The 17809-nt window shown below is 41.1% G+C and overlaps 1 protein-coding gene across 9 annotated transcripts in view; it reads left to right on the top strand.

The window, feature by feature from the left end:
* The first annotated feature begins 1280 nt into the window (after positions 1 to 1280).
* Positions 1281 to 17809, top strand: part of golga2 (golgin A2) — a 19182-nt gene continuing 2653 nt past the window's right edge. The window contains exons 1-29 of one of the 9 annotated variants that reach the window (XM_060862541.1): positions 1281 to 1451; positions 5397 to 5519; positions 6057 to 6137; positions 7018 to 7158; positions 7661 to 7801; positions 8196 to 8248; positions 8445 to 8508; positions 8680 to 8742; positions 11018 to 11098; positions 11578 to 11616; positions 11917 to 11979; positions 12341 to 12434; positions 12539 to 12645; positions 12796 to 12854; positions 12955 to 13096; positions 13209 to 13298; positions 13575 to 13682; positions 13763 to 13850; positions 13946 to 14082; positions 15113 to 15331; positions 15424 to 15537; positions 15665 to 15889; positions 16121 to 16220; positions 16309 to 16397; positions 16484 to 16640; positions 16744 to 16911; positions 17005 to 17111; positions 17310 to 17478; positions 17602 to 17809. The exon at positions 17602 to 17809 is cut by the window's right edge and continues 2653 nt beyond it. In XM_060862541.1, the coding sequence (XP_060718524.1) occupies positions 1404 to 1451; positions 5397 to 5519; positions 6057 to 6137; positions 7018 to 7158; positions 7661 to 7801; positions 8196 to 8248; positions 8445 to 8508; positions 8680 to 8742; positions 11018 to 11098; positions 11578 to 11616; positions 11917 to 11979; positions 12341 to 12434; positions 12539 to 12645; positions 12796 to 12854; positions 12955 to 13096; positions 13209 to 13298; positions 13575 to 13682; positions 13763 to 13850; positions 13946 to 14082; positions 15113 to 15331; positions 15424 to 15537; positions 15665 to 15889; positions 16121 to 16220; positions 16309 to 16397; positions 16484 to 16640; positions 16744 to 16911; positions 17005 to 17111; positions 17310 to 17478; positions 17602 to 17809 (3278 nt within the window). In that variant the 5' untranslated portion in view covers positions 1281 to 1403. The remainder of the gene's footprint in view (positions 1452 to 5396; positions 5520 to 6056; positions 6138 to 7017; positions 7159 to 7660; positions 7802 to 8195; positions 8249 to 8444; positions 8509 to 8679; positions 8743 to 11017; positions 11099 to 11577; positions 11617 to 11916; positions 11980 to 12340; positions 12435 to 12538; positions 12646 to 12795; positions 12855 to 12954; positions 13097 to 13208; positions 13299 to 13574; positions 13683 to 13762; positions 13851 to 13945; positions 14083 to 15112; positions 15332 to 15423; positions 15538 to 15664; positions 15890 to 16120; positions 16221 to 16308; positions 16398 to 16483; positions 16641 to 16743; positions 16912 to 17004; positions 17112 to 17309; positions 17479 to 17601) is intronic. The other 8 variants (XM_060862542.1, XM_060862543.1, XM_060862544.1 and 5 more) reach the window with 8 other exon arrangements.

Consider the following 17809-nt stretch of genomic DNA (forward strand, 5'->3'; position numbering starts at 1 on the left):
GCCACCACGGCACATGTGAATGTTCTACTTTGTTTAAAATATCTGAATATTCATCAGAGACATTCTCCCTATTTTTACCTAGTCAGTACTTATCCAGAGTATTATATATGTATTCATTAAATTGCACCACATATTTGGCATTTATAGGTTGTAACAGATTATTACAGATCAGAACAGTTTCTTTCCCCAGGCAATCAACCTTAACAACTCACCATAGTTATATTCCCTATATATTCTATATATATCTATAAGTACTGCATTATCAGAACTGTCAGTCATCACATCATCAGTATATGTTACACACACGTCTGCTGCTGTATATTGTACAAAAGCATAATATTGCACAATATTGTTATTTGCACTACCATGCACTTCTCACACTTTATGTACACAACTGTATGTCATATATTCTGTATTCATATTTAATACTCACACTGTCTATAATGTCTCACATCATCTGTATTGCTTTGTCTTGTATAGTCCAAGCTAAATGTATAGTATAGTGTTATTTGTCTGTACTCTTGAGTTTGTGAATCCCTGACCATCACACCCATAAGTGGTTCTTCCCCAAACGTGGCACAAAGGCTTTGTATTCTATAGCATTCAATTTTCCAGCATTAGAGCATGACAATGCATCTGTGCACAATGTGAGCTGGTTTTCTGTGTCAAAGAAAACATCAGCAGCCTGCACAGAAAAGTTAAAAATCTGATTTTAAATGAAAAGTGAATGATTCAGGGTTTAATATTTGCTTTATTTGAGATGAAAGTTTCAGTTTTTTTTGATAAAATGGAGTAATGATCAGTGACTCGTACTGACTATATTGTCTCACATTGTCTGTATCATCTTGTATAGTCTGTATCGTCTTGTCTTGTATGATCCAAGCTAAATGTATAGTATAGTGTTATTTATGTCTGTACTTTTGAGAGTCACAAACAGCTGGAACCAAATTTCTTGTGTGTGTAAACATACTTGGGAAATAAACCTGATTCAGTTTCTGATCACAGCTTCTAATCCTTCTAATCTAAAGGGAGCTGGTTTACTGATTCAATGAAAAGTTAAAAGTCTGATTTTGAAAAGTCTGGAATGAAAAGTGAATGATTCAGGGTTTAATATTTACTTTATTTGAGATGGAAGTTGAGAAAACACAGTAATGATCAGTGACGTGTGAACAAACAGTGATCTGATGAGAAAATTAAAAGATAAAGGAGCATGAAATGAAGCAGAAATACGTGTGTATGAGGGAAAGATAGTGAAGAGATGAAAGCTAGAAGGAGAAGGAGGAAAAAGACAGAGAAGGAGGAAAAAGACAGAGAAGGAGGAAGTGTCCTCGTCGTGAGGCGGAGTGATCCGGAGCTCTACAGGACACGGAGGCTAAACTTGATGACGTGGTGCCGGGACGACGATGGCCGACCAGAGCAGGCAAAATAAACTCGCCGCAGCTAAGAAAAAGGTTTGTTTTTCTGTCATAAACTTTATACCAACGACACCTCGTAGTACCCTTCTATCATATGAGCGCAAAAAATGCCTTTATGGAAGCGATTAAACCAGCCTACGGTTGACTCATCCACGTCTGCGGTTCAGCCCATGAGAGCTCCCCGCCTTCGTGTCGCACTGTTTGCGGCTGTCAGTGTAACTCGACTCCGGTGTCGAAGCTCCGGCCTACGTGACAACCGGCTGAGAAATCGCGTTTAAAGAAAAAAAACAACAAACTTGTTTGGGATTTGGACGGAAATGAGGATTGGGAGGATGTTATAAGCATGTAGGCAGTTAATATAATGAATGGAATGATTAAATATGTTGGTTTATTTAGTGCTGAAGGCTAATAGCTAACGTGCTAATGAGCATGTTTGCATTTTCACCTGTGTTTAGCTCCACTGAAAGGACACTCATTAATTATCGTTAATAATAATAATAATAGTTATTTTTAATTGTAAATAATGTTGTTCATTTGGTTATGTTTGTACCAGATGGTTTGATTAAATCTGCACACACTGTGTACATCTGTGTATCTCAGCCAAGGCTGATTTTGACCTGTTTTGTCCTTTGACAGATCGATATTTGGCTCTTAATTTAGACTGGATACAAAGTTAGAGTAAATAAACTTGAAATAAAAATGTTTTATAGGTAAAGAGAATGCACAAGGTTTAGCTCGAGGTAGCTTAGCATACTTAAAATGCCTTCATTCTCAGTCTTAAGTCAGGTGACATCAGGACATCCAGAAAAACTGAGAGGAAACAGTTTACATGTTGTTTGGGAATAATGTCTTCTGCTTTCTGGGATCTTTCTGTCTCTCTTAGTGAGGAAAACCAGAGGAATTGAAGTTATGACAGACTTTATCACATGTCAGTTTCTCCCAGTCCTCCGACAGCTGTGACATTTGCTAGAGAACCAGAATAAGAAGGAGCTTATTTTTCCAAGTAGGAATTTGTTTTAGTGTCGTACGATTGCTTCCGGTGCACAGAGACGAAGACTGACACACACACATACAATAAATAAATAAATAAAGAAATAAATGTAAATAGACAGAACAAATAAATTGTATGTACGGTTGTGCTGTAGATGATCGAACGGAATGGAATAGAATAGAATGAGATGCAGTGATGTAATAGGATGTAGGTGGTAACAAATATATATACTATATATATATAGGTTGTTGCACTTTGTTATTGTGTATTAAGGGGAACATTTAACTGTTCATGAGGTAGATTGTCTGGGGAAGAAACTGTTCTCGTGCCTGGATGTGCTGGTATTCGGGGCTCTGTAGCACCTTCATCTTCAGCACATCATCTTTACTAATCTGGAGCTCAGGAGAGCGGGAGATGAGGGTTACTGGAGGTGTTAAAGGTTGTGTAAAGAGATGACAAGAAGGGATTGCGGGGGGTTTTGAATCTACAATAAAACTCAATCAGATCATCAGCAAGTTGTTGATTTTGAAGTTGATGATGACGTCCAGAGCTTTTCAGACCAAAGCTGATTCGTTAGAAATTAAGCGATCCTCCGACTTTTTTAACATAGCTCTTCTTAGCCGCTCTAATCTCCTCATTCAGAGTGTTCCTGGCCTGAATGTACGAGACCCCGTCTCCATTTCTGTAGGCGTCCTCTTTGGCTTGACGAAGGTGTCTGAGTTTTGCTGTAAATCTTGGCTTATTGTTTTTGAATGTTAGATGACTTCTGGTAGGGACGCAAATGTCCTCACAGAAACTGATACGGTCTCAGTGAGATCGTTCAGATCGTCGGCGGCAGCTTCGAAAACACTCCAAATCAGTGAGGTCAAAGCAGGCTTGTAAAACCTGCTCTGTATCGTCGCTCCATCTCTTTACAGTCTTTAATACAGGTTTAACAGATTTAAGTTTTTGCATGTAGGTTAGAGAGACCCAAAGCTGCACGTGGGGCTGAGCAATATGCATTCTTTATTGTGGTGTAACAGTGGCCCAATATATTACTGTCTCTGGTGGGACATGTAACGTGCTGTCTGTATTTCACCAGAGAGATTTGCTTTATTAAAGTCTCGAAGAATTATTTTAACAGAATCTGGGTGGTGGTGTTCTGTCTCTGTAATTTGATCAGTGAGTTTTTGTAAAGTCAGGCTCACGTGCGCTTGTGCTTGCGGTGGAAGGTAAACACTCACGAGAATGAACAATGGAAACTACCGTGGCGAGTTGAACAGCTTACAGTTAACGAAGAGTGCTTCTAGATCTCGACAGCACATCTTCTTTAGCACTGTTATATCTGTACACCACCTTTCATTGATGTAGAAGCATGTCCCGCCACCTCGCGATTTCCCTGTCGATTCTGCGTCACAGTCCATTCTGAACAGCTGAAAGTTCAGCAGAACCAGGTATCAGAGCAGCAGCAGAGTGTGAAAAACTATTATTTGTCCAGGAGCGCAGACGGAGTTTGTCCGTTTTGTTGGGTAGAGACCACCTTTTGCCGGGTGGATGCTGGGCCAAATGCAATGTTCATCAGAAAGTCTGAATAATCAAAAACCGGTAGGAGATTTTGTGGTGTGTTCTGAAGATTATTCAGCAGTTCATCCCTGATAAAGCTGACAGCGTTTACTAAGTAAACAGGAAAACAACTGGAGAGCAAAGCACCTTGGCTGCCACGTGATCAGGACATTTAAACCGAGAGAAAAATGTGTACACGTTGTTTGGAATAATTTCTTCTGCTTGCTGGAATCTTTCTGACTCTCCTAGTGAGAAAAAAGCAGAGGAATTTAAGTTATGACAGACTTCATCACGTGTCAGCAGCCTCCTCCTCTGACAGCTGTTACATTTGCTTACAGAGTTATTGCATAGCCTACATCGAGATGGATTTGGATTTAGGAATGTAGACCATGAACCTTTTAATCAACAGGTTTAAAAACAAAACAAAAAAAATCTGATTGTTAAGACGGAGAAGTTTTTGCCCTGTTTAGATGTTATCTGACCTAGCAGGAAATTCTCTCAACCCACAATGCGCAGCAGTGTCCCACAACATTTGACAGAGTATGTGAAAAGGATCTTAACTGGTCCTTTGTCAAGTTGTATGGTTTTATGATGAACTTCCATTAAATGTGACCATTGCAAAAAAAGGTTCTATTTATGTCTGTGACGTTTCCAGGCTTTTTTAACTTGTGCGGATGTGTTTAATGCGGTTGCCATGTTTCCTATTAAAGTCCATCCCAACCTCGTGACAGCTTTCCAATCCGGCTATGAGAACGACTTCTGTATGTTGTTCTTTTGTATAATGGTTTCCTATTTGTATGGCGACTTATGTACGGGACCCCCTTTTATTTAGGCCTGTTACAGTTTAGCATTTTTAATGGCTGTCCGATTCTTTAAACGTCATGTTTCTCCTACACAGATCTTTTTTAAGAATTTCTGACTCTGCTGGATGCAGCAGAATAAACCACCGCAAAAATAAAGCTGGTACTCGACAGGTTTATAATAACATTTTGTTTCTGTTTGGTACTAAGAGTATATTTCTAGATTAGACAGCTTACAATGCATCTCTTTCTGACCGGCTTGTATCGTTTCCAGGAAAAGTGAAACTGAAGGAACATTATGTTCAGCTACACTGGTCATGTTTTGCTGAACCTCTGAAGCAGCCTAACCCATTTACTGTTAATCTCATGGATCACTTGCAGCTCTGGAGATTCTTCCGTACCGGAAGGTGTTTTAATATTAAGATTGCAAACGTACTGGATTCACACTAATGCTTTTCTGTGATTTGGCAAGTAACTCGTACACACCCGTGAGAGCATGATTACATCTTTGACCCACCCATAATTACATCACAGGGTGCAGTGCCACAGAAGGAGTTTGATTGGTGTGACTACTGGATCTTGGGTAAATAGATCTTAATTCGATGCTTCTGGCTCCTAACTGCATGCCCATGTGTCTCTGATTGACAGCTGAAAGAGTTTCAGCAGAAGAGTACACAGTCCCCAGTCAACCCTGGACCGAAGAAGAAGAGGAAGGTGAAAGGTGGAGGTCAGGCGGAAACTCCGTCTTCCGACAGACACTCGCCAGAACACGTGAGTCTCTCCACTTCGGTGCATTTCACATTAAGAAGAGTAGAATTTAACGGTGATGCGGATTAATTACAATAACGCATTTATACCTTATGCCTTTATAGTCACCACTGAGTAAAACTCAAATCTGATTGGTTGGAAGGTATCAATTTCTACAAAGCAAGGAAAAAACATCTCCATATAAGATGGCGTTTGCTTCAGCTAGCGCTAGCGTACGGTCAGTGCTATGGACTCAACCAATTAATGAGCGTTTGTTGTTTGGTCTAATGTAAACTCTGCTTTAAACCCCATCAAAGTAGTGCTTTTATTTACTGTTGATGCGAAGTCAGGGTTCAGGAAGCTTCTCTGACTCTCTGAACTTTATGCAGGGTTTTTAATCCTAGATCGATGTCTGTATAAAGAAGGAAAGAGATAATGAACATCATCGAGTCGTGAGAGAGTAAATCTCCTGTCCTTTCGTTTTCTTGTCTTACCTGTTCTCCATCTCGTACGCTTCCCTCATTCACTCCTCCTTCGCTCCTCCTTTTCCTTCTTCTGTAGATTGAGAATATTCTCAAAGTTATGGTGTCCGATCTTAGTCTGACTAACGGATTAGCTCTTCCGCCTTTGGTCAAAAGCCAGGTGAGCCGGTGCTCTCTCGTTCCTCTCCTCCGTTTCATTCCTCTCCTCCGTTTCCCATCTCCAGCTTGTTTTCTTTTGTTTGTTATATGTTTTGTATCTTAACTCTGTCAGGTCTTTGCTGTTTAATAAGTATGGCATTGCTGACACACCGAGGAAAGCTGCTGTGCATAAAACGTTCATAGAAATGCTTGCCTTTTTTTTTTTTGTGTGTGTGTGTGTTGTTTTGTTGCTCTTTATAGTGCAGCGTCCCGCATGTTGAGATTTGATCATGCTGAACTACGTTCTTTGTTCTTTTCCATTCTATGTGTATAATGTCTTTAATAAAATCCTACAGTTCAGACAGTTTCCTTTGTTAAGAATTTGACTGCTTTTGAAACATGTCCCCTGGGGATGCATGCATGGATGGATGGACGGATGGATGTAGATGTATGAAAGCCTGTACAAATGGTTGAATGGATGGATCTAAACTCCTAACAGCTAACGTTTTAAAGTTGATGTATACAGTTAGGGTTGCAAAATTCTGGGAATTTTCAAGGCTGGAGACCTTCCATGGGAATTAACTGGGAATTTTAAAAAATGCAGAGTTGCCTATGACAAGGAACTTAAATGTAGTTAAAAAAAATCTTGCAGCATAATTTTGTTTAAAACAACAAGATTTAATGCAATTTATGTTGAATTTGTACCCTGCGTTCCTCGGTCACTTGCACACTGGAGGGCCATTGAGGCCACAGCCCTGAATGTACTTGCATTCTTCCATAACATGCACAGTAACACTTTATTTTAGCTCCTCTGCTGAGTGTCCACTGCCTAACACCCTACCAGCTTGCAGTTTCGCCATCGTCTTTAAGTGTTGTTATGTGCTGTGTGTGTAACGGAGCAGGACCACGATGAACAGGGAACGCGGGAATCCCCGATGTCTCAGATGCAGGATGATGCAGGAGAACCTGGTCGCTGCTCTCCTGGTTCTAATCTCTCCACTGCTACTAACACGGAGTGTCTCGCTGACCGCGCTGACCTGCAGGTCTGTCTGACGTCTCGGCCTGGTTTCCCGAGCACAGCCTTAAAGCCTAAATCTAGACTTGAACCAAAAATAAATTCACAGTAACACTTTATTTTAGGGTCATTTAACTAGTTGCTTATTAGCATGAATATTAATAGAATATTGGCTATTTATTAGTACTTATTAAGCACATATTAATGCCTTATTCTGCATTACCTTATTCTACAATATTCATTTGGAATATTTCCAAAATTCCCCAGATTAAGTTCCCATGGAAATTTACCGGAAACTTTCCGCCCCTTTGCAACCCTATATACAGTAAACTTACAGTATATTTGTCTGTAGTTGCAGTTGTGCAGCTCATTAACCAATCAGCATGCACGCATTCTGCATGCACATGTGCAACCATCTCTGTTACATCAGGAAGCTCCTCTGCTGAGTGTCCACTGCCTAACACCCTACCAGCTTGCAGTTTCGTCATCGTCTTTAAGTGTTGTTATGTGCTGTGTGTGTGACGGAGCAGGACCACGATGAACAGGGAACGCGGGAATCCCCGATCTCTCAGATGCAGGATGATGCAGGAGAACCTGGTCGCTGCTCTCCTGGTTCTAATCTCTCCACTGCTACTAACACGGAGTGTCTCGCTGACCGCGCTGACCTGCAGGTCTGTCTGACGTCTCGGCCTGGTTTCCCGAGCACAGCCTTAAAGCCTAAATCTAGACTTGAACCAAAAAAAAAAATTCAATTAACGTTGACGATTCTTAAAATGTCCAAAGACGCAATTCTGTGGTTTCAAAACCAGGCCTTAGTTGCCGTGTGTGTTTTGTCCCTAATAACAACTTAAAATTAAACGTTAGAGTTTTATCAAACCAATTCTGATTGGTCGACCAGTTTGTTGCTTTGTCTGTTATTCACTGTTGTTGTTCTGTCTCCTGTACATACTGTTCTCTATCTCAGGATTCAGAGATCGCTTTTTTTTCTTCCTTTCTAGTCTGCTTTCATTGCCTTTGTGTCATATTTGTATAATATTACATTTTTTTCCCCGTCTTCATCCTCAGCAGAACTGTGACCTGGATGCCAACGGTGATGAACACACTCCAGTGGATAACAGGTGAGGTCACTTCGTCGTCACTCGTTCGGTCTCTATCATCAGACATCCTTGAAGAGGAGGGGATAAGAAAAGGGAAAGGATAAAGAGGAGGACGGGTTCATAAACAACAGCGTACCGTTGGATTGATGTGCTGCTCCTGTTTGTTCTCAGTCTCATCGTGTGTGTGTGTGTGTGTGCTTGTGTTTGCGTCTCCCAGGCCGCTGTCCTCCACAGAGAGTCTGAGGCAGCTCTCTCAGCAGCTCAACGGCCTTCTCGCCGAGGTGAGGAGTCACGCTTAAGAAGTGGCTGTCCTTCAGATTTCAGTCTCTCACCACAATCTGTATCGTGTTAGAAAAACGAACGTGTTCGACGAAAGCCTCGATTCACAGTTTAAACATAAGGTTTAGATTTTTCCCTCAAATCTGATGTTTGTTTGTTTGTCTTTGCTCCAGTCATCATCATCATATGTCAACGGGGAGACTGGACCAGCGCTCGTCAACGAAAAAGCAGTGGAGGTACGTAGAATCGTCTTAAACCGACGCGTCTGATCTCTCGTACGAGTCTGATACGAGCAGTACTAGTAAAGTACTAGAAAGCAATACTTGAGTAAAAGTACAAGTATCGTACTAAAAAAAGACTTTAGTAGAAGTGAAAGTTACCTTTTAGAATATTACTCAAGTAAAAGTCTTAAAGTATCTGATATTTACTGTACTTAAGTATCAAAAGTCATTTTCTGATATTTAATGTACTTAAGTATTTAAAGTAAAAAGTAAAATTGCAGTGATTTTCTGTAGACATAAGATCAGGGGCGGTTCTAGGGTTTCATCTTTAGGGGGTTTTTAGCCCTCAGTGAGAATTTAAAACAAGAAGAGTTTTATATTATATATTATATGACTACATAATAAGCCAAAAGTTATGGGATTATTAAATGGCAAAAGTGGACACCAAAATTTTATGCATGATGTAATGATGTCAGTCTCGAATCAGATCAGTTCGTGTATGTGTGCATTCTCTACAAACAGTGTGTCCAATTAATGCAGTCATTAGTCAAACTAATATTCACAAGACAAAGACCAAATCAATAAATGTTATTTTTATTTAGTATTGAATGGATTGTTTGCATTAATATTTTGTTTGTGCTACAACTCTGGTAATAAGAATAGTGACATTTCACTGCTTTTGGTTGACGTCTTTGCGGCTTTCCGCCGATTAACGTTATAGATAAACGCCTCCAGCTCTGACTGCGTGTGCACGCTGCGCGTCCCTGTGCTTCTCCGTAGAGCGTGCGGACGTGCGTAATGCAATCTAGGAGCAGTGATTCTCGAAACCTCGCACTCAATCGCATTTCTTCTGATTTTATTTTGTAGTAACGAGTAACGAAGATGCTTAGTGGAAATATAGCAGAGTAAAAGTGTACATTTTATCTAGGAAATGTAGTGGAGTGAAAGTGAAAGTTGGCATAAATTTAAATAGCGAAGTAAAGTACAGATACGTGACATTTCTACTTAAGTACAGTAACGAAGTATTTGTACTCCGATATATTACAACACTGGATACGAATATCATAATCATGAGCGTGTGAACTGTCTGAATAAATCACATGCGTTCCTCAAACCATGTTGAGTTCAGTGAGGGATCTTAGACCTTTTGGGGGGGGGGGGGGGGATTTTTGTCACTGTGATTTTTAAAAATGGACAAAAAACGCACAGCAAAAATACATGGTTTTTAAAACCGCTCATTTGTAAGTGTTACACCGGAGCCAAATGATAGCCTAAAAAATACTAATATATATTAGTGAAATAAATGCCATGAAATATCATCGATGTCAGGATATCTTTTTTTTTTTTATTTTAAAATAAATAAATAAATAACTCAATTCAAGTTTATTTGTATAGCGTTTTATACAACTGACATCATCTCAAAGCAGCTTTACAGAACATAAACATAAAACAAAAGGTTAATATAAAGAAAAATATAAAAATTAATAGAATACAAAATTCAAGATTAATATTAGATAGATTTAGTTCACAATGCGTATGTATTTATCCCCAATGAACAAGTCTGTGGTGACTCAGTGACAGCAGTGGCGAGGAAAAACTCCCTTAGACGGCAAAGGAAGAAACCTTGAGAGGAACCAGACTCAAAGGGGAACCTCATCCTCGTATGGGTCACACTGGAGGGTGCGATTATAAATATACAGTCTGATAAATGTTGTATAGATTTAAAAGATCACATCTCCTCTTTAGTATCGCAGAGTCCAACTGGAGCTGGAACAACTCTAGATGAAAACCGACTGAAAAAAATGACTGAAAGCAGATGAAATTGATAAGAAATTGTTCTTAATCATTAAAAGCAACGACCAATATAAAATCAATCAAATCAAATATAAAATGAAATAATCTTGGGAGGGTTTTGAATAGTTTTTACTGTCCTCTGTTATAATCACTGATTATTTATTTATTTTTATTTCTTTATAATCACTGATTATTATTATTATTATTACATTTATTTGATGTGTTTATATCATTGTTAATAACAGGAGATTTGTTGCCATCCAGTGAAATTAAATCCCTAATCAGGATCCCTGATCCCTTCATACTTTTCCTCCCAAAACCCATTTTATTATATCTTATTTATTTATTTATTTATTTATTTATTTATTTATTTATTCTCAATCATAAATGATTATGTTGTTTGTTTGTTTTTTTTTGTTTTTTTTACATTTGTTTTGCATTTCTGTTTAAACTTTCACATTCCTCTCTGTTTCTCTCTGCATGCCTGCACGTTCAGACTCGAATCCAGGAGCTGGCAGATGCTCTGGACTCCAGCACTCTAGAAAATTCCCAGCTCACTGCAAAGCTAGAGACACTGGTAAGGGTGTCAGAAAGGAGCGTGGGGAGTAGTGATGTGTGTACCGTACGGGTGTTTTTGCCATGTTGCCATAGTAACAACCTCTCAGGCTGTGAAACACCTTGCTTTTTAATACCCCTTTATGCATCGCAGCTACTTTAATATCCCCCCTGGACACACTTACACACTCCGTCACAAACCTGGCACGAACAGGCATCGTGTTCCCATTGTTATTAATTAATTAATTAGTTTCTTTATTTTAACTTCTACTAATTTTCCTTTTACTAGTTTTCCTTCGTCACTTTCTGTTAAAAGAGCTGATGCCTTGCGTTGCTTGTCAGGTTTTCAGGTCTAAAGTGATCTGATGCAAAGCTTTGTTCCTGGCTGTTGCCGCGCGTTACCGTCTTTATCGTCGGCTTTCGTCACCGTGCTCCGATCGTCATCTCAACTCTTTCTGAAAATGCTTTCTGTAGTAACAGCTGTATGTTTTTCCGCTTTAGACGAAGCAGTCTCAGGAGATGTCCGAGCAGATTCAGAAGGTAAACGTGCAGGAAAATCTACAATTCATTGTGCTCTGTTACACATATCAGCATAAATTACAGCTATGGGCTTATAAAAAAAAAAAATCCGTTCTTATATTTCATAGCACGACGCACCTAGATGTTCTGCTTTTAAACTTATTTACACTTCCATGAGTGAACACAACACTCTTAGCTCTCTGGATCTTTTAAAATCTACTAAATTCTATTGTGAAACCCCTAATTGTACTCGAATCTCTTGCATATCCATATAAAAATGGATTCATACCTAATATCACTTTTTTTTTTTCTTTTTTCCAGGAGCGGAAGGACTTCGAGCAGAAGTGTGTGAAGGAACAAGGGGCGATGCGTGAACAACTGCAGGTAAGGAGCTTTTTCATCTTTTATTTCTGAATGAAAAGTGTTGTGCCATCTTTCACGTCTCGGGCACAGAATAATAAAGAAGCGTATCTCCTGGTCTAAACGGATTAATTATATATAACAATAGTGATGTATAGAATTCTTATGCTCTGTTCACAACACTCCAAAACACACCACTTCTCCATGAGGTCAGTAAGAACATGCCTACGACATGTCAGAGCAGACATTAAGCTCAGTAATGTACTGATGTTTTGTAACGAATCACAGGCTGAAGGTTTTATAAGCAGAATGTATTCGGTGAGACGTGATGCAATACAAATGTGCGCTTTTTATTTATTTATTTATTTATTTATTTTTTATGGAGGTTCACATCCAGACCATCGGCATTCTCGTGTCTGAGAAGTCTGAACTGCAGACCGCCTTGTCTTTTACACAGCACGCAGCACGCCAAAAGACAGGTGTGTGTGTGTGGAAGTGATGCAATCCTAAAAGATTAATTACTTCATATTTGTTTTAGACACTGATTTATGTTTGTCACACACACACACACACACGCTTTCAGAAGAGGCAGAGGAACTGAATAATCGGCTGCACTCCAGCAAGTACAGGGTGTCCGAGCTGGAGCGGACTTTATCCACAGTGTCAACACAGCAGAAACAGCTGGAGAAGGTGCAGCATCGATTAAATAAATAAATAACTAATAACGTTATTACTATTTTATTATTATTATTATTATTACACTATTACGAGGACCTTTTTTTTTTAGATATCTAACATGCAGGATCTTTTTTTCCTGTCTAATTTCATTTAACTAAACAGCATAATAAAGAACTGGAGAAGGACCGGGACAGCCTGCGACTAGAAATCTTAAGATTAAAGTAAGTCCTAAGTCCCATCACGACGCAGGTTTGTTTTTTTTTTTGCGTCATATTTGCAGTTCTAATCCGTTTCCTTGCGCACGCTTTCCTTCTCGCTCAGTAACGCGAACGAGGAAACGAAGCAGCAAAGCTCCGAGCTAGGAGAACAGCTGAAGTTAAAGGTGAGGGAGAACAGCGCTCTGTGTCTGGAGCTGGACGAAGTGCGCAAGCGCCTGGAAATGGCCGACGTCATGCTGCAGCAGGTGACCCGCGCGTTTTAGCTTCATTCTCAGGCAACGGTTTTTAATGCATTCAAAAAGTCAAGAAATTACAGTGCTGTACTGACCATGCAACAATCTTATCCCTCTCTGCTAGTTCTCCAATCAGTCAGGAGCTCCGTCCGAGCAACAACAGCTGCAGCTGCTCCTGGAAGAAAAGCATCAGCTCGAGGTTCACACAGCACAGGTGTGTGCTTTGGTTTATAGTGTAAAGTTTGGCTATAAATTTATGTTTTTTCACCATCCATTCAAGGACATAGGCTTCACTGAGATTTTCCAGCATGGCAGAGATCTCAGTTGCACTGTTATAAACTTTTGTAGACATGACATTATTTACATTGACATTATTTACTGTCCAGTGTCACCCAAATGAGGATGGGTTTCCTTCTGAGTCTGGTTCCTCTTTCCCATTTCCCATATCGAGTTGTCCCTTAAGCACCGTATTTGTTTTTTTATCTCGTAGCTCATGGAGTCGGTATCACAGCTACAGAGAGAGCGAGACCAGTACGCAGAACAGATTCAGGAAGAGGGTCGAGTCTGGAAAGACAAAACCGAACAGCTTCTTACTCAGGTACAATCTGTTCTCCACCCACACACACACACAACCTGAATACTTTAATATGTGACTCAGCTTGTGGTTGTGGTGTCCAGGTGACTCTGATGTCAGAAGAGAGAGACAAAAGCACTGCTCAGATCCAAGAGCTACAGGAGCAGATTACAGAGCTGAAAAATACAGCAGGTCTGCATCACTTATACGTTTAACAACCAAAACAAAAAACCTCTATTGCGTCTATTGACGTTTCTCAGAACGATGACCCTCTCTCTGTCCCTCAGCTTCACTGTCACAGGAGAGGGAAAGCCAGGTCACGTCTCAGGCCTCAGGACCCTCGGAGAAAGAGCTGGCCCTGGAGGAGAGCGTCCACACCCTGCAGCAGGAGAGAGACGCTCTCAGTCTGCAGTACCAAGCACAGGTCAGAACCTCTGTCAGAGTCACTGAGAGCTGAAATTACAGTGGAGTTCTGAGCTGCAGCCGTGGGGACATGGTGACCTAGATTTCTGTACACCTCATACTCATACATTCAGGTTTAAAGGTGGAACATGGGATCTGTTTCTATTTGATTATGAACGTCGTCTAAAACTATTGTTAGGCACATCAAGCATAATAAATCAGCCGAGCCTTATATCGTCGCTGTCGGGCGGAAACCTCGTATGTCCAAATCTTGTCAATTTCATATTTTTTCTCATATCGATGCTATTGGTCAGTCCCCACGTGGGTCTGTTATTTTTACAAGTTATTAACCAATCTAAAGTCTTGAAAATAGCTTGAGCGCAAATCTCATAACTCCATTGGACACTTCAACTGTCCACCTCTTCCTCACTCCGTGGGAGAGCTTCACGGCATATTTCTCCTCGAGAAGAGTCGCAACGAATCAACACGTCTTCTGAGGTAAATGTCTTCAAAACACTGGGCTCAAAGAAAAAAAAATCTTGACCCCCGCTAGTTCTGGTGCTCGTCTGAGGACAGGAATTTAGCGCAAGACAATCCACTGCAACGCGGACTAAACCCTGTGTACTGCAGATAAGGTACGGCGTTTTTTTAATTTTCTGAAAAATAACGGTTTTGGAGATACGAGGATTCTGCCTGACAGCGACGATATGAACGTTAAGGCCTTAACACCTCATGCAAGACATAAAGTGCCTAAAAAATAAATAATAACCAAGAACCAATTTTGATGGTATCATGTGAAGGATCGTTCGTTTTTTGAAAACGTCCGAGTGATTTTTGGGTCTACGGAAAGGTGCAGAACTTTTATTGGAGGCTCTCTGTGAAATTACTAGACTGTAAAGGACATGAAAGTCTAGAGTACATTAGACCTGGAATGAATAATTACTGATTTTAAAAAGCCTTGTTTATCAGCAGTGATGGCCGGCTCAATGGGAAGCATGTGTACAACTATTATAATGAAAAACGTAACTACTGGCTTTGATGCTTTGTTACAGATTCGTGATAACGAACAGCTGAGCTGGTTGGTGCAGGAGCAAGAGACGAGGCTGGCGGAGCTGGAGGCGCAGGCGCAGCGTGCAGCCGAAGATTCTCACGACAAACTGCGCATCCTGGAGGACGTTCAGAGCGACAAAGCCACCATCAGCCGAGCCCTCGCCCAGAACCGGGAGCTCAAAGACCAGCTGGCTGAGCTGCAGAACGGCTTCGTCAAGCTGGTAAAAATCTGCGTTTGTGTGTGTGAGAGAGATGCTTTGCTGTTGAAAGCAGTTTGTTCCTATTTAAATTTGTACCATCGCTTCTTCTTTAGACCAATGAGAACATGGAGCTAACTAGTGCTCTGCAATCAGAGCAGCATGTGAAAAAGGAGATCGCTCGTAAGATGGGCCAGCTTCAAGAGGATCTCCATAACGCCAAAGAGCAGGTAAAAGACCTCGTATGATCTTAAAGCTGCCTTGAGACACTGTGGTTAAAAAAAACCCCCAAAACTAACAAACATGAAAAGCAACTTCTATCTTCGATGTAACTAATTTCGCCACCCGTTCTTTCAGATGATGGAGCGGGTACAGGAGTGTTCGTCCCTCCAAGAACAGAGGGATCAGTACCTGTCCTACCTCCAGCAGTACACTACCGGTTACCAGCAGTTGGTATCTGAACGGGAGCAACTTCATAAGCAGTTCCTGCAGCAGACGCAGCAGATGGACCGACTGCAGCACGATGAAGTTCAGGGAAAAGTGCAGCTGGAGCAGAGTCAATTACAGCTACAGCACGCCCAGGTCAGACATGCTTCACCACTAGAGTATTCCCTAGTAATAGTATAAGGTGTACGGATTCAACAATTCTAATTTTTGCACTGATTTTAATATTTACAATTCAAAATAAGTAGGAGGTTGTTTTAAGCCTTGTGCGTGTTTAAAACGTTTAAAGCGTGCTTCAGTATCACATACCGAAATCTAATTAATCTTGGTGGCAGTGCTGGCTGATATTTTTCTTTACAACCCTCTCAGGAAAGACTTGACCAGCTGGCCAAAGATAACGAGCAGCTTAAAACAGAGGTTCAGGAGCTACTGAACAGCTCCTCGTTAAATACATCACTCAGGGACCAGGGTAAGTCCAAAATCTATTTAAGATTTAAGAACGTACTTTTGTGTATTATCGTGTTAAATTGCTGAATTACATCGTCCCGTTTATCAAGGTGACGGAGTGGAAAGCTATTCCCTACCAGAAACCTTCCAGAAATCTTCCATAGCTATCCCAGAGGACTTTGAGAGCAAAGAGGAAATGGTAAAACCATCAGTCAACGTTAACGAGCGAGCCACGACACTAAGGGTTTAAACCCATTTAATGCTTTCGTTTAACTTTTGTAACAGGACGAGTTTCTGCACTCTGCTCTGTCTCATCTGGAGCGAGAACGGGATGAAATTCTGCATCGGTTAGAAGAAGAGAGGAGGCTACATCAGGCTGCGCTGCATCAAGTCGCCACTCTGAGTCACGAGCATCATCACCACAGCACATGTTCTGAGACAGGTAACGGGACCCAGCACTAAGCCTTGGGGAACTTCTCTGATTTAGAATTTTTATAACGTTGAGGAAAATCACATTAACTAGGAACGTGTTCATGCATATGTAGGGAGTACAGACGGCGTTCCCGTCGAGGTGCACGAGGGACTCCGGGCCACCATGGAGAAGCTCCAAGAGAGATTCACTAGATTGATGCAGGAGAAAGCAGACTTGAAGGAGAAAGTGGAGGAGCTGGAGCATCGCTGCATTCAGCTGTCTGGAGAAACCGATACCATCGGTGAGGAAACACCAACGTCATAGGCGTAGTGTTAGAGACCTAATGTGATCATGTGACTTTTATCTTTTTTTTTTAATCATATTCTGTTTTTAGGGGAATACATTGCACTGTATCAGAATCAGAGAGCAGTAATGAAGCAGAGGCACGTTGAAAAGGAGGAGTACATTAGCAGGCTGTCTAAAGACAAAGAGGAGATGAAGGTACTATTTTTTTTTTTTTGTCAGTTCATACCCTTGATGCGATTACACCCTTGATGTAATCCAGATCAAATATGTGTACATACAAAGATTAGTTTAAAGTATCAAGGTTACCAAAAACAACCGGGCTAAAGTTAGGTTATTATAGTTAGGTTTATGTAAACACGGCTCACTCTGATTCCTACCGCAATGTTTCCGTAGACGAAGTTGGCCGAACTGCAGGATCTGGTGATGCGTCTAGTCGGTGAGAGGAACGAGTGGTACACCCGCTACATGAGCGCCATCAAGAATCCCGACTTCATGTCGCCTGGTGGAGACGTCGTCCCACCTGCAGGGCCACATCTGGAGCTGGATGCTGTGGATGGCCCGGGTATTTATATTTGTAAACGGATTACGTTTACATGTAGACACAAGTGCACAGATGTGTTGGTTAATTTCTCTCGCTCGCTCTCTCTCTCTCTTTCTCTCTCTTTCTCTCTCTCACTCTTTCTAGTATCTATGGACATGAGCACAGCTGTCAGTGCGGCTCCAGACATGCAGACGAGGACAGATGAAAACCCACAGGACACAATCGTTCCCCCTGCCGGATCTTCGCTGAGGCCCAGAGAAGACGGCACGGCTCGGCAGATCATGCAGCTTCTCCAGGAGATGCAGAATCCTGAATCCCAGCCGCCTCCATTCCTTGGAGAGAACCCCTGCAT

The sequence above is a fragment of the Tachysurus vachellii genome, chromosome 26, assembly GCF_030014155.1.
Source record: "Tachysurus vachellii isolate PV-2020 chromosome 26, HZAU_Pvac_v1, whole genome shotgun sequence".
Lineage (NCBI taxonomy): Eukaryota > Metazoa > Chordata > Actinopteri > Siluriformes > Bagridae > Tachysurus > Tachysurus vachellii.